At 47.7% G+C, this 19772-nt stretch overlaps 1 protein-coding gene across 1 annotated transcript; it reads left to right on the top strand.

Annotated features, from left to right (window-relative positions):
• The first annotated feature begins 16372 nt into the window (after positions 1 to 16372).
• On the top strand, positions 16373 to 19466 carry FZD7 (frizzled class receptor 7). Its single transcript, XM_037523848.2, has one exon. The coding sequence runs from the start codon at positions 16410 to 16412 to the stop codon at positions 18132 to 18134; it is 1725 nt and encodes a 574-aa protein (XP_037379745.1). The 5' UTR covers positions 16373 to 16409; the 3' UTR covers positions 18135 to 19466.
• The last annotated feature ends 306 nt before the right edge of the window (positions 19467 to 19772 follow it).

The raw sequence follows: 19772 nt of genomic DNA on the forward strand, positions 1-19772 counted from the left end.
CCACCCATCCTGTATCCGAAGCCATCACCACTCCAACAACAGTGAAGATTTTTGCCCTCTCCCTCACCTTCCTAAAAGCCCTCCAAAGAAGACAAGGCATCAAGAGCTAGTGCAGTGATTCAGCAGGCACCGAGCTTTGCATATGGCAGGCACCTGGTAAGCCTGGGTAGCATGTTGCAGAGACCATGCTGGTCTTACTTGCCATTGCATGTGCAGGGCTAAGCACAGGGTCTGGCACTCTTGATTTGGGACGGATGAATAAACACATGCATTTGAACACAATGAAAGTGTCTCTTGTTGGCTATCTTTGCCGGCTCTCCAAATGATCTTGGTTCAGATTAGGATTTGGATTCCACTGACTCTTGGGCTATCACACCTTTGCTGTTAAGAGACGTTCAACTATGTGGTTACTAGAGGATAAGTCATCCATTCATCAGGTGCTATAGTCTACCCAAGGGCGGGAGTGGGGTAGGAGTAGGGACAGAGACAAAAATGCTGCTAAAAGATTCTTCTGCTTCATTCCTCTTGACTGAACTTTCCCAGGAAAGCTGGCCCCAGCTGTTTCATTACTAGATGCACCCTGCAACATACCCATGCATTTTTATTTCTACAATGTAGTGGATAGAGGGGACCAAAAATATTGAAATCAGCAGTTGTGTTTCGCTTGCCAGGATACTCATGTATCCCATTGCATTTAGCAAGGGTTTGTTACCATTTGAAACCCATCAGGTACCACATAATCAAATCTGCTGCAGAACCTACTTCCTATCCTCCATTCAGGCACCTCTCCATTGTGATGTCTTTTTAAGTCTCATCCTCGCTAATTTTGTGCATCTGTTTCCCTTTCCCGCTACACCTCATCTACACTGGAATAAAGACTGGGCCACAAATCAGAGAGATGAGATTCATTGTTATTCCACAGCACCCCCCACTCTCGGGAGCAATTACATCTTATGGCAATGTCTGTGTTTCAGGGAGGTGTGTCATTCAGGGATGGTGAGCCATCCTGAGCTGGTTCCTAGGAACTCCTTGTCCACCATTCTAAACATTGCCTAGGAGCTATTTATAAAACCTGACTTAACATTTTGCCTCTTGCACAAGTCTGTCCAGCCTCCCCTCTGTCTCAGCCGCTTTGGGGGCCTGGAATCTTGAGAGGGCTTATTTCTACTGTTCCCACAGTCTGAGGAGGAGGTGTGGGGAAAGGGTGGTGCACACTTATCTGAGGAGAGGTGGTGTGGAAGAGGGATTACATTTGTACTGTGAAGATCAATGGAGGCCTTGGGGAGGCAGAGTTCAGTTCAATATAATGAAGGACTTTCTAACAATTAAAGCTGTCCGAAAAATGGAATGGGAGCACGTTCCAGAGAGCCTTCTCTTCCAGTAGTTCAGGCAGAAGCCAGGTCTTTCCAGCCACAATAACCCACTGGCCACAGACACTATTTGACTCATTTGTTTGTGATCAAGTGTTGCCTCCAGTCCCAGTCAGCCTGACAGGGTTCAAATCCTGCTCCTGAAACTTACTAGTTCTATGGTCATGGGCAGATTATTTAGCCTCTCTCAGTCTCTGTTTCTGCATCCAAAATTTTCAGATAAAGACATATAGCAGACTTTCTGAGTAATGTGAGGGTTTTTTATGTTTTATCAAAAAATCTGTGGTTTTTAAACAGTAATGTAGTGTTCTAAGAGCTCAAAAGCTCTTACTGGTTTATAGAAGTCATAAAGAGAGGCCACCGTTTTTCATTATCTACAACATAAAACAGCATTTTGTAATTAATTGTTATTTTACATACAGGCATAAAAACAAATGCTAGCATTTAAGTTTTTGGAAATTGTGATGAGGAAAAATATTTTAAACCAACAAATTGAACTGCATAGGATAAAGGAAGGGAGAAAACAACAACTCCTTTATTCAACAAATATTTGTTAAGCATCCACCTAGTGCAAAAGCTCTTGGGAAATACAAAATGTGGTCTAGATGCAAATACTCCCACCCAAGGGCTTCCTGTGCAGCAAATAACTGATTTTGACCCTTCCATTTGCAAAAATGAGCAGAGTTTCATAGACTATAAATTTAGAATGCTCTCTGTAGGGCATTTTGAATTGGTTTGTAATCCAAATGAAACGGGCAGGACAATAATATGAAGCATAATGAAAAATGTACCACTTAAATGTTTTCCCTTAGAAGTTCCACTTCTTTAAAGATTGTGATCATGTTGATAAACTCTTATGTGCATAATGCCTAGGAATGAAAAATAACTTTTTCCCTCTCATTTGTGTGTAGAACAGTTCTTGGTTCTGAAAGCCCTATGCCTAAAAAGGACATGGGTGGAAATAAACATGGGATGCCCAAAATATCTTTTTTCCTATGGGTTGTAGACATCCCGATTTGGGAAAGAAAGCTTTCTCTTTGGCAGCTCCTGTGGTCTATAGCAACTATCAAGTATCTATTTCTTCTGTTATTAGAAATATTCAGATGGAAATATGACTTTCCTCTGACCTTGCCATTTCTACGGTAGTTTTATTCTCAACTGAGGATAGAGGATGCTGACAGCTTTCTGAGAAAAGAGAAGCTTTATCTCCTGTCTGCCCGGACCAAATTGTTTCTTTAAATTAAAGAATAATATTACTAAATTAATTAAAGAACAATAGTAATTACCCTTTTACTGAGCATTAAGAACATTCCAGGACCTCCCTAGTGGCACAAGGGGCTAAGACACAGCCTATGAAGCAATCAGCAGCCACTGCAGCACGAGTTTGATCCCCAGCCAGGGAGCAACCCACATGGCACAGCAGACCTCTCCTGTCTCGCCCACTGCTCCCTCGGCAGTGTATTTCAGTCAGTCTGCCTGTTCTGTTCCCCACTCTGTCTCTGGTGAATCCTCTCACCCCCTGCACCTCTGGCCTGTACCCCAGTTCTTATATGTATAAATAAATAAAAAAATCTTTATTTTTTTTTTAAGATTTATTTATACAAGTACTGGGTACAGTCAGAAGGGCAGAAGGGTGTGAGAATTTACCAGAGCCAGAGCCGGGAGCAGAACAGGCAGACTGAAGAAGTACACTGCTGACGGGCGCAGCAGGCGGCAGGAGAGGTCTGCGCGCCATGTGGGACCCTCGCCCACCCGGCGGCCAGGGATCAAACCGGCGCTGCAGAGGCTGCAGGCAGCTTCACAAGCCAGCGCTCAACTGCTGCGCCACCACCACCGGGGAGGCCCATAAATAAATCTTTAAAAAAAAAAAAAGAATAGAAAATTCCAGGTACTAAGTTCATTGCATTATCTCATTTGATCTTCACAATCCTATGAAGCACACTTTTTTCAGAAACTGGGGCCTACAGAAATGATGCAGCTTGTCTCAGTCACATCAATAACAAATTGCTGAACATGGGTTCAAATCCACAAAACCTATGCTCTCAATTATTAGCCCCAAACTGCATTTCCAAGTTAAAGGGTCAAAGAGTGACCATTATGCTAAAAACAAGATCTTTCAAAATAGTTAATGGAAAAGGACCTCCCTCGTGGCGCAAGGGGTTAAGTCTCAGCACTATGAAGCTATTGACAGCCACAGCAGCATGAGTTCGATTCCCCAGCCAGGGAGGTAACCCACATGGTACAGCAGACCTCTCCTGTCTCACCTGTGCTCCCCTCAGCAGTGTGTTTCAGTCAGTCTGCCTGTTCTGCTTCCCATTCTGTCTCTGGTGAATCCTCTCACTGCCCCCAACTCTGGCCTACACCCCAGCTCTTGTATGCATAAATAAATAAAATAAATCTTTAAAAAAATAGTTAATGGAAAAACTACTTTATCACTCCTCCTAGTGGAGTAAGAAATGAGAGGTGGTTACTAGGGGAAGCCCAGCATCCCATATACCTTACACCTGGCATCCCATGAACCTCCTGGTTTTGTGAGATCCTCTTCAACAGCTGGCTCCAGAGGAGGTAGACAGAAACGAATAGAGGCTTCCACAGAAAACACAAGCTCTCCCTGTCTCTTTGCCCTCCAAGGGCCTTCTCCAAACAAGACATCCTTAGGTGCTTAGGTGGTTTATACATAGGAGGAGCCCTACCCCCAAACCCCCTTTCCTAAAAGTCAGAACTGTGTTCTGAGTTCTCTTCTTTTACTTATTATCTGTGTCTGCATGATTTTGAACTTTGCTAACCCTTTGTGTCCCCATTTATAAAACAGGTTCAGTGAGTAGTAGCTACCTCAGAGGGCAATGGTGAGGTTGAAGATTTAAGGAAATAGTGCAGGTTAAAGATTTAGCACAATGTCTGGTCATTGTCAGCACTCAGTACATGTTAGCTGTTAATAAACATCATAATCATACAACAAATACCAAACGCCAGAGTTTGCTAGCTGACCTAGTCTTAACTAATCAGTGGAACTTAAGCCAGGATACCATCAACCCTGGGTGCTCAGACATAGCAAGACCAATATGTTCCCCAGACAGAGGGCTTTAAAATAATGGTATTCTCTGGGAGCTATGGACTAGCTTTATACATTTCAGGCTTGGGGAAGAGAAGGAGTGAAGTTTCACAGGTAACCCAAAGCCCCTTTTGCTGGGGTGAGAAGTCTGTCGCCTCTTTTGTTTATCTCTTCTCTAAATGTTTCCTCTCCCGCCTCCTGGACTGTTTTCAAAACTCTTCCATTTTGGTAGCAGTTCTTCACAAGTCTGCTGGAGACCACAGGAACAGGTCAACAGTCCCTTCTCCAGTGCAAACAGCAAGTAGGAACAGCTCCCAACCCCTCCCCCTGCCTCTGGGGTTGGGCTGGACCCCCACCCTTCCTGCCAAGGCACAGCTGTGGGGGGGTCAGCTCAGTTGAGCAGAGTAGCCTTGTGTACCAGTGTTACCTGATCTCCCAGGTACCAGCCACCCTATAGTTACTCACTCTGATCTGCCACTCCAGTCACAAGAGCCCCAGCACCTCATGTGAGGAAGAGCAGGAAGCACGGATAAATAAATAAATAGATAAAGTTGGTCTATTATGTGCAAAGCACTTGGACAAAGACCAGATCCAACAACCCAAAAATGTGGATCCCCATTCTAGTTCTTTCTGTGAACCTTTAGACAATTCACACTACCATCCTTGGCTTCAATTTTTACATCTGTAAAATAAGGGGGAGAAAAATTTTCTGAAACATAAATCCCCAAACCATTTTCTACTTCAACCAAATTTTTTTTTTTTTAAATCATACAATGGGCTAGGTTCTAACTCACAGCCAAACTAATTATAATTTTTAGACAAACCCAAGTTCATCACAGAAAATCAGATTCATTTGTGTATTAAGACATGTCCCCCCAAAAAATAAAACTATGTTCCATAGTGAAATAAGTCAGACACAGAATGAGAAATATCATGATGTCACTTATATACTTATATGTGGAATCTGAAACAAACAAACAAAAAACCAAGCTTAAAGGATGCTTTGAACAGACTGGTGGGGGTGGGAGTGGATGGAATGAGAGAAGGGGGTCAAAGGTACAAATTTCCAATTATAACAAAGCTAAGCCATGGGATGGGATATAACGTATAGCAAGGCAACTATAGTTAACGTTGTATTGCATATTTAAAAGTTGATGTAAAAGTATGTCTTAACATTTCTCATCACAAGGGGAAAAAATGTGTAACTGTATGGTGACAGATGTTATTGTGGTGACCATTTCTCAAGATACACAAATATCAAATCATATTATGTATCTGAAACTAATTTAGTGCTTTATGTCAATTATAGCTCAATTAAGATGATATGTATATGAACTGTAATGTCCATGATGACAAGAACACATAATATTTCTAGTACCTCACACAGTGTTTGGCATGATAATCTCTAAATACATGTTGTTTTTTTTTTAAGTAAGGGGTTTTTATTTCATTCTTTTTAACTTAAAGTGTACCCCATTCATTCATGCAATCATTCAGTCACTTAATGAGCATGACTATAACCTATCACTGAATCCACTGCAGTATAATTACCCAGGATCTGAATAATCTTTTTTTTTTAATTTTTTTTTAAAAGAATTATTTATTTATTTATTTATACAAGCGGTGGGTACAGTCAGAAGCGCAGGAGGGTGGGAGAATTCACCAGAGCCAGAGCGGGGAGCAGAGCAGGCAGAAGGACCGAAGTACACTGCTGAGGGGAGCAGCGGGCGGCAGGAGAGGTCTGCGCGCCATGTGGGACCCTCCTCCGTTGGCCGGGGAGCAGCCAGGGATTGAACCGGCGCTGCAGAGGCTGCGGGCAGCTTTGCAACCCAGAGCTCAACCACTGCGCCACCGGGGAGGCCCGTGGATTTGAATAATCTTATGTGACTAACTTAAAAACAAAATAACTTGTGACCGAGGAGGGGAATTAAAACCAAGGAGAGAGTCCTCAATATATTAATAAATTAGCTAAGAAATAAAGGGCTTCTCTGTTTCCATCCCAGAGACTTCTGATAGCCAGCATTCTCATATATAAGTTGCTTTAACCAGCTTCATAGTTTCAAAGCCAAAATTAACACCTTACCGTGGAAGGCCCCCAAATAAATTCGAAAGAGAGTTTAAATGTGAGTTTCAAAAAGGAGCCTGGGAGGGACTCGTATTTGCTGGTGAAAAGGAAATCTCAAAGTCCTCTGTCCTTCAGCCCAGCTCCCTCCGCCCTCTCTTGCCACCTCTCCAGTCCACCACCGTCCTTGGGGGGGCCCCCCCAGTCAGATTGTTCAGGCCCAGCCACGCCTCAGGTCCTTCCTCAGGTAAAGCCATTCTCAAATTAAATCACAAAGAGGGGGCAGCCTGTCTGCAATGATCTGTGTTTATTTAGTAAATGGGTTGACTGCCCTCATTTGTGGAGATTAAGAGTTAATTTCCCAATGCAAAGAGACCAGATTTCTTGGAAAGCAGCCCCAGAAAATTAAGAGAAAAAAAACAAAATTCAAATAACTCCCCCCGGTCCCCACCCCCAACCTGCCCCTTCCAATCCAGCTTTGGCCTTTCCGTGGCCTCTCCTGCTAGGTAGCCACAGGCCCCTGCTTCACTGAGGCTTGGACCAAGGGGAGGGAGGATTTGGTAAACAAAGGCTTAGGAATTCTTTAGGCTCCTTTAAACTGACATCTGGCAAATTCGAGATCACATAACAGTTTCTCTCCGCCCCCTCCCCCCCTTTCTGGCTTTGAAAGGCAAATGTTTTGAGGTTTGTGTTCTCTCTCATTCACAAAGTTTTTAATCAAGTGGAGTCAAACCACTTTGTCTAACACCTTAATTGAAGAGCCTGGCTCTAGAGTCTAAAGTACTATTTTACAATAATAGGGAGCGGGCAGGGAGAGGGGACCAAGTGGAAATGAGAAAGGGAAGAAAAGCAATGAGCAAGTAGCCCTTAATGGCACATTCAGGGTACCAGGTGCCCTGCCTCCTCGTCCCACAATGGGCACTGAGGACAGGGAGCCGCTGAGCTTCACGCCACCACTCATCAGGGAAGACACTGGCTTAGCTGTGGGTGATTCCACATAACACACATTCCCCAACTGTGGGAAGTCCTGGCCAGGTGAGGAGCTCCCAAATAGAGCCATGGGCTCTCAGAGCTAGCCCACTCCCAAAGCCCAGTGACTTGGCTTTACAGAACTATCAGGCCCAGCAAGGTTAATGGGCTTGCCTGAGGCCAAGTGGGTGGTAGTTGGACCCCGGCTCCAAGAATTCTTATTTCCCTGGTGTTAAGGGGCTGGACTGGGCACAGTGCAGGTTTTCTGATCCCATGCAGACCGGGTAAAGGAGGAGTCAGAGTCTTCAGTGGCTTTTGCAGGTCTTTTATTGGGGTTCAGCGGGTATGTGGCAGGCAGGGGTGCTGGGGGGCCGGGAGGCTGGCAGTCCTCCCAGCCCCCAGCAAGTCTTCACTCTATTTGGGCTCTCCGGCGTTCTCTGCTTCTCTCTTGGCTTCTGCTACTTCATCTGGTGTCCCTGTGACGCCGCCCTTAAAAGCACAGTCTTAGCCGAGGTGTACCCACTCCAGGTGCCCGCCATCAGGCATGCATTCAGGATCACAGGGTTCCATCATCTATCCTGATGGCGGGAGGGCAGAAAAGCCTGATATTTTTCCTTACCCTACACCTGGCTGTAACTGAAGCCTTTGCTCTCGTTGAGCCTCTGGAGAGAGAAATGCACAGGTCCATCTCACAACAAACTTTCATATACTGGAGAAGTTAAATGAGTTCATATATTTTTCCAAGTATAACAACCAAATACTTCACCTTGCTGTCTCATCAGCTGTTCTGGATCCTACTTGCATATATACTTGGGGGGATTCTCCAAAGATGGGGCCCAGGAAGTAATTTATTTTTAAGTAGGTTTTAAAAGTAATTTTTTTAAAGGTTTTTTTTTGGTAAAGTACATTTTTTAAAATTAAGTTCCTTTCACGCTGTCACCTGCCCCCCAACTTCTCCTTGGAGAATCACTGGGTTCATTAATTTAGGTTACTCTGCCTGCTCACTCCTTCATGCTGCTTAATTTAGTTCACGCATTCCAGGTTATATTCAATTTTAACACAATAGCAGTGCATTGTTTATGCACATTTATCTTATGGTCTATCGTGTGTCCCAGGTTTTTATCCCTAGATGGTCTTTGATGAATTATATACTTTGAAAGAAATTTCTTTTTTTTTTTTTTTTTTTTTTTTAAGATTTATTTATTTATTTGTACAAGCACTGGGTACAGTCAGAAGCACGGGAGGGTGAGAGAATTCACCAGAGCCAGAGTGGGGAGCAGAGCAGGCAGAAGGACCAAAGTACACTGCTGAGGGGAGCAGTGGGCGGCAGGAGAGGTCTGCGCGCCATGTGGGACCCTCCTCTGGTGGCCGGGGAGCAGCCGGGGATTGAACCGGCGCTGCAGAGGCTGCGGGCAGCTTCACAATCCAGCGCTCAACCGCTGCGCCACCGGGGAGGCCCTGATGAATTATATACTTTGAGTCAACAAATCGAGAGTCTACCTTGTGACCTAGTGTTCTTGTCTTCTTTTGAAACAGGTATTCCTTCTCTCCTTTCCTATTTCCCTTCCTTCCGCCCATAGCACTCCACCCTGAAATGGCCTTGCCATCTTGCCTTTCCATCTACTGCTCCGTCTACTCACCTCACTCACTGCCTAATGACTTTTGCTTCCACCAAGCTTCTCTTGTTCCCTGATTTCTGTTTGTTCCCTTCTCACTGAATGGCTCTCAGCTGCTGCCAATGCATTTTCAGTATATTATTGGACTCCTCAAATGAAAGATCTGACTGGATGGGCACTCTATATCCAGCAGACCCACCTCTTGGGCCTAGATCTCATGCCTGACAATCTCATGGCTGGGCCAGACACTTGCCTATTCCTGGCTCAACCATCTGAGGTAAGGGTTCTTGTGGCACTAAGTACAAGGATGGCAATATCTGTATGAGCTAATGCTGTGAATAAAATAGCCACTGTGAACTCATTGAGACTTATAAATAAGGTCCCAGACCCAAAATTCATCATGTAACCAGACATTTATCAAGTCTTTCCTCTGTGTGTGTGTGTGTGTGTGTGTGTCATTTTCTCTCTCACACACAGCTCACATACTTCATACCTTATCCTTCTTCATGGTTCTCATTATTCGATCCTTCATTTCACATTGTAATCAAGTAGTGAGTCGTTATGCAAGACTAAAGACATTCTATAAGACATTAGTGACACAATACACATTGCCTTGGAATACAAGTGTGGGTCAGTGGTTCCCAAACCTGACTAATCCACACAGTGTGCTTTCCGAAATTAAATGTCTAAGTTCAGTATCAGAGATTCTGACTCAATATGTCTGAGATGGTGTAGGGTAAGGTAAAAAAGTATCAGGCTTTTCTGCCCTCCCGCCATTAGGAGAGATGACGGAACCCTGTGGTCCTGATTCATGCCTGATGGCGGGCATCTGGAGTAGGGTGTGGGCATATGTAGATGGGATTCACCTGGGTGAGACTGGGGTTTTAAGGGTGGCATCACGGGGATGCCAGCAGAAGCAGAGAGAAGAAGAAGAAGAAGAAGAAAAGCAGAAGCAGGACCATGAGAGAACAGAGAAGCAAGGCCACGAGAAAACCACAGAGAGCCCAGATAGAGTGAAGACTTGCTGGGGGCTGGGAGGCCTGCCAGTCTCCCGGCCCCCCAGCCCCCCTACCTGCCATGTACCTGGTAAATCCCAAAAAAAGCCTGCAAAAGCCACTGAGGGCTCCAGGACTGACTCCTCCTTCACCCCAGTCTGCTGGATCAGAAAACCTGCATTGTGCCCCTATTCTGTCCCTACAGATGGACTCAGGTCTCGGACTTTTTTTTGTTTTAGGTTATTTTGATGATCAGTCATCTTCACTCTGCTAGAAGATTCCCTGGAGACCTATTACTACTGCGAATCTTGTTCTAACAGTTTGTCCACCTAGCTCTAAATTTTAGAATGACTTTTGATCAGACAGACCAAAGGACAAAAAAATTGTGATGTTTACCACAAAGACAAAGTAACAGTGGAGTATGAAGTGAAAAAATTTTACACATCTGAGTTTTTGTTAGGCGTTGCTACTGTCAAAGGGAGCTCATATTGGGAATGTCCAAGGATTATTATTAAATTAGAAATGCTGTTCCTAAAGTAACTGGTCCCTTATAAATTGTAGTTATTTTATTAAAAATATATTTTTGATGCTCAGAATTCAGTTCTGTAATTCCATTGTTATGCTAGCTCTTAGGGGCTTATGAAAGCTGATTACATGCATCTTTTCCAAATTATAAGTTCAGTGATATTGTATTGGCTGCCTGTCAACTATTGTAGCAATATTTACACCATGGAAATTGGCAAATTTATAAATCAGGGTCTTTTTCCCTAGAGAGTTGGTTATTAAATTTTACCAGCATGCCACTGTAAAAAAAAAAAAAAAGGTACAATCTCAACAAAGAGCCAGAGTAACAAAGCATCTACCTAGCTTGATCTTTTATTTTATCTATATGAATTATAGCCATATACCCAGACCAAGATTCTACCCTCACGATTTTTTACCCATTGATTACACAGCATTTTGTAAATATTATTTCATTAATTCTTATAGCACTCTGGTGGGATATAGGGAGAGTAAATGACTTGCCTGAGGTAAGACAGAAAATCCATGGTGAAAAGCAGAACTAATCTGTTCTAACCATCTTTGCCACCCTTCCTACAGATACATACAGACTGGCATAGAGACACAGGTGGCAACTGCCAATGATGCTTTCCCTCATAACGCAAATAACCAGTCTCTTTCTACAAACCATGGTCCAAATGCTCTGTCCTTTCAGTACATAAAGATTCTCCACAATAGCCCACCTCCTGAACTTGGAGATTCCTACCTGCCTCCCCAACTCCCACCAGGGGTTACTGATGTTTTTTTATTAATAAATTTCCTCCATATTCTTTCCTCTTCTAGTCCAATGACAAATGTTTAAAAAAACTGTTGGCCAGAGTTAGGATTTTGTTCTGACTCTTACAGATGCATTATAACCAATCAACACTTGTCATCTTTTCTCTGCACTTTCCAAGGATAAAGACCTAGAACTTGCTTTTCTCTATGAAGTCGTCTTCACAATACTTTGGGAATGAATGAATATCCTTGTGGTAAACCATCTCTGAAGTAGTTATTTACCATCCTATAAGTTTTCACACCCTGGGCTAATCTAGACAAATCCCTATTATCCCTTGAATGTGGCAAGACCTGGTGACTTGCTTCTAAGTGACAGGATGTCACTTCCAAGATTAGGTAACAGAAAGACTACGACTTCCATCTTGACTGCCATCCTCTCTCTCTCTCTCTCTCTCTCTCTCTCTCTCTCTCTCTCTCTCTCCCCCTTGCTATAGGAGAGCAACTTACTGTGTTATAAAGTGGTTTTATGACAGGCCTACAGGGCAAGGAATTGATATCTCTGATCAACAGCTAGAAAGAAATTGAGACCTCAAACAGCCACATAATGGACTTAGAAATGGATATTCTGAGGCCTACCAATAGCCACATGAGTGGGAGTGAATCCTCCTTCAGTGGGAGTGTAACCAACACCCTTATTTCTGACTTATGAGAGACCCCAAACCAGAGAACCCAGCAAACCCACCCAGGTTCCTGGCACGCAAAAACTTTGAAATATTAAATATTTGTTGTTTTAAGCTGCTAAGTTTTGGGGTAATTTATTATATAATAGTAGACAGCTAATAAAACACTCAAATAATAAGGAAAATGGTTACACAGATTCAGTGGCTAAATCTACCAGATAAAGCAGTTTTATAGGGTGGGGCTCAGTACACCTAAAAATTTCAATATGGTCCTCCTCTTATTCAATCTAGACACCTCTAACTTTCATTACAAACCGAAGTCTGCTTTAGTGACAAGAATCTTCCTGTTTGGGGAATGATCCAACACACCAAACTAAAAAGAGAAGTCAATGGTAACTAGAAATTCCAAGTCCTTAAATTAATGAAGTCACATACAGTCTGCTAAAGGAGAGGCCAGAAAGGGGAGGCAGTATATGCTAAAAGCTGCCCTTTCTGGTCTTGCATGAGTAATTCTTGCAGCTGGAGTTTCACTACAACCACAGGATTGTGGCATCACGAAGGTGGCCATTTTCAAATCTGGCCTGACATCAGAACGTAATTTAACTAGATAAACCTGGGACTTGGCCAAAATAAGTAGTATTTAAATAATTGGAGCCAATGAATAGCATCACTTTTCTGTGGCACCATATGACTATGATATGAAGAAATAAAAGCCTTTGTTGTTTTAAAGGGCAGGGACAATTGGAAGTTTTGCAGCAGATAGTTACAAAATTTTCCACCCATCGCTCTCCAAAGAAGAGACCAGTGAATGGCTGTGGGAGAGGGGTGTGGAAGGTGTTGCTTAGAAAAGAAAATTAAATGAGTTCTGGATGAAATGTGAACCAGTGTTAGGAAATTTATCATAGAGTTAAAAGTAGACTGTTTAGTCCTTTGTATTATGAGCTTACTTTTCTGATATACTCCCTTTTATTACTGAGCTCCTTGAAATAGTAGTCAATATCAGGCAAGGCCAAAAAAGCTACCGTACCCCTCTTACAAACAGTATGTTCTTGTTTCTTAGCATAATTTTGGAGCAGGATGTTTTTTGTTCTTAAAGCATTTTAAAACTCAAAACACTTTCCCAAAAAGTGGCGTTCCCCCCCCCCTTTTTTTTTTTTTTTGCACTTGTCTGCCTGGGACAAAGCAAGAAGACTCGCAGCTGTGATACTTTCCATCTGGGATGGGTTTTCCGCATCTTATGGATAGATTGTTTTTAAATATTTCATTTGTCCCTTGTATTTTTTAAGGACTCTTTCTTTTTCTTTCTAAGTAATTATCCCCGTTACCAAACATCAGAGAGCTGACTGGGGCTATAATATGAGGAGTAGAAGCTCATCAACTAAACTCGCTTTAGTTATAGTTGAGATACAGTATTTTACCCTGTCAGTTCTCGTTTTATTTGATGACAGAGCTTGCTATTGCTCCCTCAATAAGCAAAGATGACTTAGATCAGTGGCCTGATGAATAAGCATGAAATTTTGATTTAGAAAACTAGAATATCCTAAAGCTTATGGAGAGAAAAAAAAGTTTCCAACCCCCCACTACACATTCTTTAAATGACAAGACAAAGTAGGAGCATTGTCTTTAAACACCATCTTTCAATGAAAGCTCATTGTTTCTCTCACATTAAGTAATAGAAATAATAATTGAGAAATAAAAAGAGGAACGCTTTAAAAAATACATGGGAGGAATGAAACATTTTAAAATCAGGTAACATTAATTCTGCATATTACCTTGAGCAGACATCCCAATAGGAAAAAAAAAAGGTAAAGTCCCTGTTGCAAGGAGGAAATTGATGTTTTGGAAGGAAAAGAAGATGAGGACTCCTGTTGAGGGCCGGATGGGCATGCCAGCAGTCTGACACCCAACATGGGTCCAAAGGCTTCAGCCTTCCAAACACTTTAACAGGAATGGAAATGACAAAGAACTGTGAAGTGGAAGGAATGTTTCCCAATAAACTCAGTAATAGAAAATAAATAAAAGACAAATAGAGGAAGCCCAAGTCTCCATGGAAGGGAACCCAGTTAATTGTCTTAGAATCTTTTTTCCCCCCTTGCCGGAGAAGCTCACTTCTGCAAACATGCAACCTAATCAGAAATCCCTCAGGACTGCAGCTTCAGGAACTAAGACTGGCACAAGGCAGAAGGCAGGGATCCGCTTTTTAAAGCACAGGAGTATGTGTGCTTGTGTGTGTGTGGGGGGGGGGGAGAGCAAGCGAGAGAGATTTCTTAGAGATTTTGCATGTGTGTGAGAGAAATTTCTTAGAGAGATTTACTCCCTTCTCAACAATGTCACCTTTTACACGGGAACTGTCGATCTTCCTCGCTGTCCTGAGAGAGCGGAGAAGCGCACCCCCACTCACCCTAACCCCTCCGGGGCAACCTCAGACTCGCCTGGGTAACCAGCGCGCGCGCAAGCTCCCAGTGTCTTGAGCCGGGCGAAGATTTCCCCGGGAACAAAGACGGCTTGCCAATCAGAAAACGCAAGCCGAGAACAAGGGTAACTCTTTGTGTTTGGTAAACTCTTCAATCAGCAAACGCCCTGGTTTCTAGTCCGCATTCACATTTTTCTACGCAAATTCCAAATCGCTTCCACAACAAAAATGGGATCCCGAGTGGCCACACACTCCGCGGAACTGAGGGCCACGGACGCCTCTCTTTACACTCGTCCAGTGTTCTGGGTTTGATCTCAGGTTACTTTTATCACCATCCCTCTCCCCCGACACCCCAACAACGACTTAGTTCTCTGATAAAGGCACGCCGGGTCTGGAGACTCGGGGCGCGCTGACAGGGTTCCGGGAGCTGCGCTCCCCCGCGCCCGCCGCTCGGGCCTCTCCCCTCGGAGGGGTCTGCACTTCCTCCCGCCCCAGGTCGGGGTCCCCCACCCCCGCTCGATTCGGGTTTTTCCTCCGACGCGCCCCTCCTCCTTTTACAGCTCGGGAGGGAGTGGGGCGAGAGGGGTTTCGCCCTCACACGGGCTGCTTGAGTCTGGAGAAAGAACAGCGATCGGCAAGGCGCACCTCCTTCCCGCCCCTGCCGAACCCTACAATTAAGGGCCGGCTCCCCAAAAGCCCCCGGCCAAACCCGGGACTCTGAGTTTAGTCAGGGCTGACGCGCCTCCAGGTCCCGTCTCCGCGCCGAGGCGCCGCGCTGCCCTCAGCTTCCCCCGGCAAAAGCCTTGCCCCGCGTGTCTTTCTGGTCGGGGAACGAGTGTTTTGTGTACCCGGAAGAGGAGCAAATCTTTCCCTCAAACTCCCTTTCGGGTGCGTTTAGCGTGCGTCCCCCCTCCCCGGAGCGAATTCGGGGTAAAAGTTTTCCTCAACTTTTCCCTCCCAGCCCCCCGCCCCTCCCCTCAGGAATCCGCCCAGAGCTCCGCAGGCCCCGCCTCTGCAGCTCCCTCGCCCGCCCCCTCCGATTTCCACCCAATCCGGAGCCGGCTCCTCGGAAAACAAAGGTTTCCATTGGCCCAACCTGGAGCTCCAGGGCCCGCCCCCAGAGTGTTTGTGAATGGGGGGAGGGGAGGGGGCGGGACGGCCCGGAGCCCCGCGCGCCCCGCGCTGCTGCTGGCGAGTGGGGCGGCCGCGAGGCTTCACTCTGCGCTCTCCCGGCGGGCGGCGGCTGCGGCGGGCGCCGGGACTCGCTCTCCAGGGCCGCGTCGGGTTGGAGAGGCCAGGCCCAGGCCGCGGGCGCCGGGATCCAGCAGCTTCAGGCGCTGCGTGTCTGGATTTCCAAAAAGAATTCGCTGAGCTCTTGGCTCCGCGGCGCTGATCGGACTCAGAACCGTTTGAAACTTGGGGCCAAGCGTTCGGGGCTGAGGAGAGGGGTGCGGAGCAGGAGGCGCAGGAGGCGGCGGCCGGCGGAGCCTCGAGGCGAGGAGGCGGAGCAGCCGCGTGGAGGCGGCGGCCTCCCTCGCCAGCGCCGCGCCGGGGACTCGCCTGCTGGGGGCCGGACTTGGTGTGGGGGGCGCGCGCGTTGCTGTGCGCGGAGGGTCGAGAGACTTGGGCAAACTTTGAAGGGTAACCGGAGACGCTTGTTGCTCCTCGCCGCCGAGAAAGCCGCACCGTTACGCTTCGGCGGGGGGAAAGCGGCCCCTCTCTGCGCCCTCCCCCTAAGCAGACAAGTTGGAGCCCCCAGTGCCTGCGCGGTGCCGGGCGGAGGCGGCTAGGGCGCCCCCGCGGCGCGGGCACCCCAGCTGCAGCGCGCTCGGCTCCACGCCGCCCACGGCCCGGCCCCGGCGCCGGGAGGACTCTCATGCGCCGGGCGCGGCGGCGCCTCCCCGGATCCAAGCTTCTCCCAGCCGCCTGGGCGCGCTCCTCTGGTTGAGAGCGCCGCTGCACCCCGGGCCGGCGATGCGGGACCCCGGCGCGTCCGCGTCGCGCTCACCCCTGGGCCTGTGCGCTCTGGTGCTGGCGCTGCTGGGCGCGCTGCCTGCGGGCGCTGGGGCGCAGCCGTACCACGGCGAGAAGGGCATTTCGGTACCGGACCACGGCTTCTGCCAGCCCATCTCCATCCCGCTGTGCACGGACATCGCCTACAACCAGACCATCCTGCCCAACCTGCTGGGCCACACGAACCAGGAGGACGCGGGCCTCGAGGTGCACCAGTTCTACCCGCTGGTGAAGGTGCAGTGTTCTCCCGAACTGCGCTTCTTCCTGTGCTCGATGTACGCGCCCGTGTGCACCGTGCTGGATCAGGCCATCCCGCCGTGCCGCTCTCTGTGCGAGCGTGCCCGCCAGGGCTGCGAGGCGCTCATGAATAAGTTCGGCTTCCAGTGGCCCGAGCGGCTGCGCTGCGAGAACTTCCCTGTGCACGGGGCGGGAGAAATCTGCGTGGGCCAGAACACGTCGGATGGCTCCGGGGGTCCGGGCGGTGGCCCTACCGCCTATCCCACCGCGCCCTACATGCCCGAGCTGCCTTTCACCGCGTTGCCCCCGGGGGCCCATGACAGAAGGGGTCGCTTCGCCTTTCCTTTCTCGTGTCCCCGCCAGCTCAAAGTGCCCCCCTACCTGGGCTACCGCTTCCTGGGCGAGCGTGACTGCGGGGCCCCGTGCGAGCCAGGCCGCGCCAACGGCCTCATGTACTTTAAGGAGGAGGAGAGGCGCTTTGCTCGCCTCTGGGTGGGCGTGTGGTCGGTGCTGTGCTGCGCGTCGACGCTCTTCACCGTCCTCACCTACCTGGTGGACATGCGGCGCTTCAGCTACCCCGAACGTCCCATCATCTTCCTGTCGGGCTGCTACTTCATGGTGGCCGTGGCGCACGTGGCGGGCTTCCTGCTGGAGGACCGCGCCGTGTGCGTGGAGCGCTTCTCGGACGACGGCTACCGCACGGTGGCGCAGGGCACCAAGAAGGAGGGCTGCACCATCCTCTTCATGGTCCTCTACTTCTTTGGCATGGCCAGTTCCATCTGGTGGGTCATCCTGTCGCTTACTTGGTTCCTGGCGGCGGGCATGAAGTGGGGCCACGAGGCCATCGAGGCCAATTCACAGTACTTCCACCTGGCCGCGTGGGCGGTGCCCGCCGTCAAGACCATCACCATCCTGGCCATGGGCCAGGTGGACGGGGACCTGCTCAGCGGCGTGTGCTACGTGGGCCTGTCCAGCGTGGACGCACTGCGGGGCTTCGTGCTGGCGCCCCTGTTCGTCTACCTCTTCATCGGCACATCCTTCCTGCTGGCCGGCTTCGTGTCGCTTTTCCGAATCCGCACCATCATGAAGCACGACGGCACCAAGACCGAGAAGCTGGAGAAGCTGATGGTGCGCATCGGAGTCTTCAGTGTGCTCTACACTGTGCCTGCCACCATCGTCCTGGCCTGCTACTTCTATGAGCAGGCCTTTCGCGAACACTGGGAGCGCACCTGGCTCCTGCAGACCTGCAAGAGCTACGCGGTGCCCTGCCCGCCCGGCCACTTCCCGCCCATGAGTCCCGACTTCACCGTCTTCATGATCAAGTACCTGATGACCATGATTGTGGGCATTACCACCGGCTTCTGGATCTGGTCCGGCAAGACCCTGCAGTCATGGCGCCGCTTCTACCACAGACTCAGCCACAGCAGTAAAGGGGAGACTGCGGTATGAGCCCCGGCCCCTTCCCCGCCCTGCTTTTCCCTACCCCCTGCCCGGGGGCGAGCCGCCGCGGGGAAAGCGCTGCTGGGGTGGGGGACTTGTGTAGGCCCCAGCTTCAGCCCCAGGGAGAAGCGACCTGGGGGAGAGAAGATACACGTAGGCTTAGGGCGAGAGGGGTGGGTTTGGGAAGGAGGCCTGGGTGGAAAGACTGTCTGGATGAACAGATTCCCGGCGAAGACTTGCGGGATGAGGATGAGGATGATGATAACGGTGTTACTCGTGTCGGGTGCGGGCCGAACCCGGGCCTAACGAGAGGACTGAGACCCGCAGAAATTGCTGCGAGTCCTCCCGGCTCCGGGGAAGAGACTGGGACTGTGCACGATGCCCCTGCTGCAAGACAAGTGGCCCGTCCTCTCTCCCGTGCGGCCCGGGTGAAAGGTACAGCTCTGTCTGCGGCTGCCGCTTTGTTGGGAAGCGGGAGGACTCCCTGCCGTGTCCTTGTCAAGCGGTGGTCAGACCATAATCTCTTTTCACTGGGGCCAAACTGGAGCCCAGATAGGTTAATTTCCAGGGTCAGACATTATTACTGTCTCTCCTGCCTGCCCCCTCCTGCTTGTTTTTCCGCCCCTACTCCTTTCAAGTCTTGTAAAGTAAGCATGTGGAGGGTTTGGGAGGCCTGCCTTCTTCGAAAATGCTAACGTGAGGATGCTAAAGAAAAGAAGGTATATTTCAAAATGAGGCAGGCATGAGTAGTGGGTATTTGTACTACTTTTGTATTTTCTGGGGAAGGCAGGAGGGAGAAAGAAGGGTGTTTTATTTGGCTTAATATCCTAAAAGAGAGAGAGAGATGACTTGTTGCTTTTCAAAACAGGAGTGCATTTCTCTCCCCCACCCCCCCCTTGTCTTTGTTGTAAGAGACAAAAGAGGAAACCAAAGTGTCTCCCTGTGGAAAGGCATAACTGTGAAGACAGCAACTTTTATAGGCAAAATAGCACAAATCTGAGGTTTTCCTTCTGATGTTAATTTGGTTGAGATAAACATTCCTTTTTAAGGAAAAGTGAAGGGCAGCATGCTTCCAGTGCTTCCAAACGCCTTTGGGCCAGTGGTTCTGACTTGGCTAAAAGAAATGCAGGGGTTTTGTTGTACTTGTACGTTTTGAATAAATTTAATTCAGAACACATGACCCAAACGTCTCTGTTAAAATGTTAAAGGAAATCTCCAATTTTTTTCTTCCTATAAACCTGCATTTAGATATTCTTTTCTCCCCCACCCTCCAATTTGAATCCTTCAAGATTAAAAAAAAAAAAGCATAATGCCTTCAATCTCATGATGAGGCAAAGTTAAATGTTTTTAAAGGTAAAGAAACGTTTTGCCCTGTTTCCTAGGTCCATAAATCCGTTTATAAAACATGTATATGCTGACCCTGTCTTAGTGTGAGTAGGGAGGGAGGTGACCTGCAGAAATGATAGTGAATGAAAAAGACAGTTCAAACCATGAGCCCCATTTTCAAGGAACGTCATTAAAAAAAAAAAAAGGTAAACTTCAAAGTAATTCTGGAGTTCTTTGAAATGTGCTGGATGACTCAAATATACTAATCTTACATCTTGTACTTTTTTCCCATAATAGAACTCTGACTCTTTTGCACGATGG

Source organism: Talpa occidentalis, unplaced genomic scaffold, assembly GCF_014898055.3.
Source record: "Talpa occidentalis isolate TD23 unplaced genomic scaffold, MPIMG_talOcc4v2.1 talOcc4.3, whole genome shotgun sequence".
Lineage (NCBI taxonomy): Eukaryota > Metazoa > Chordata > Mammalia > Eulipotyphla > Talpidae > Talpa > Talpa occidentalis.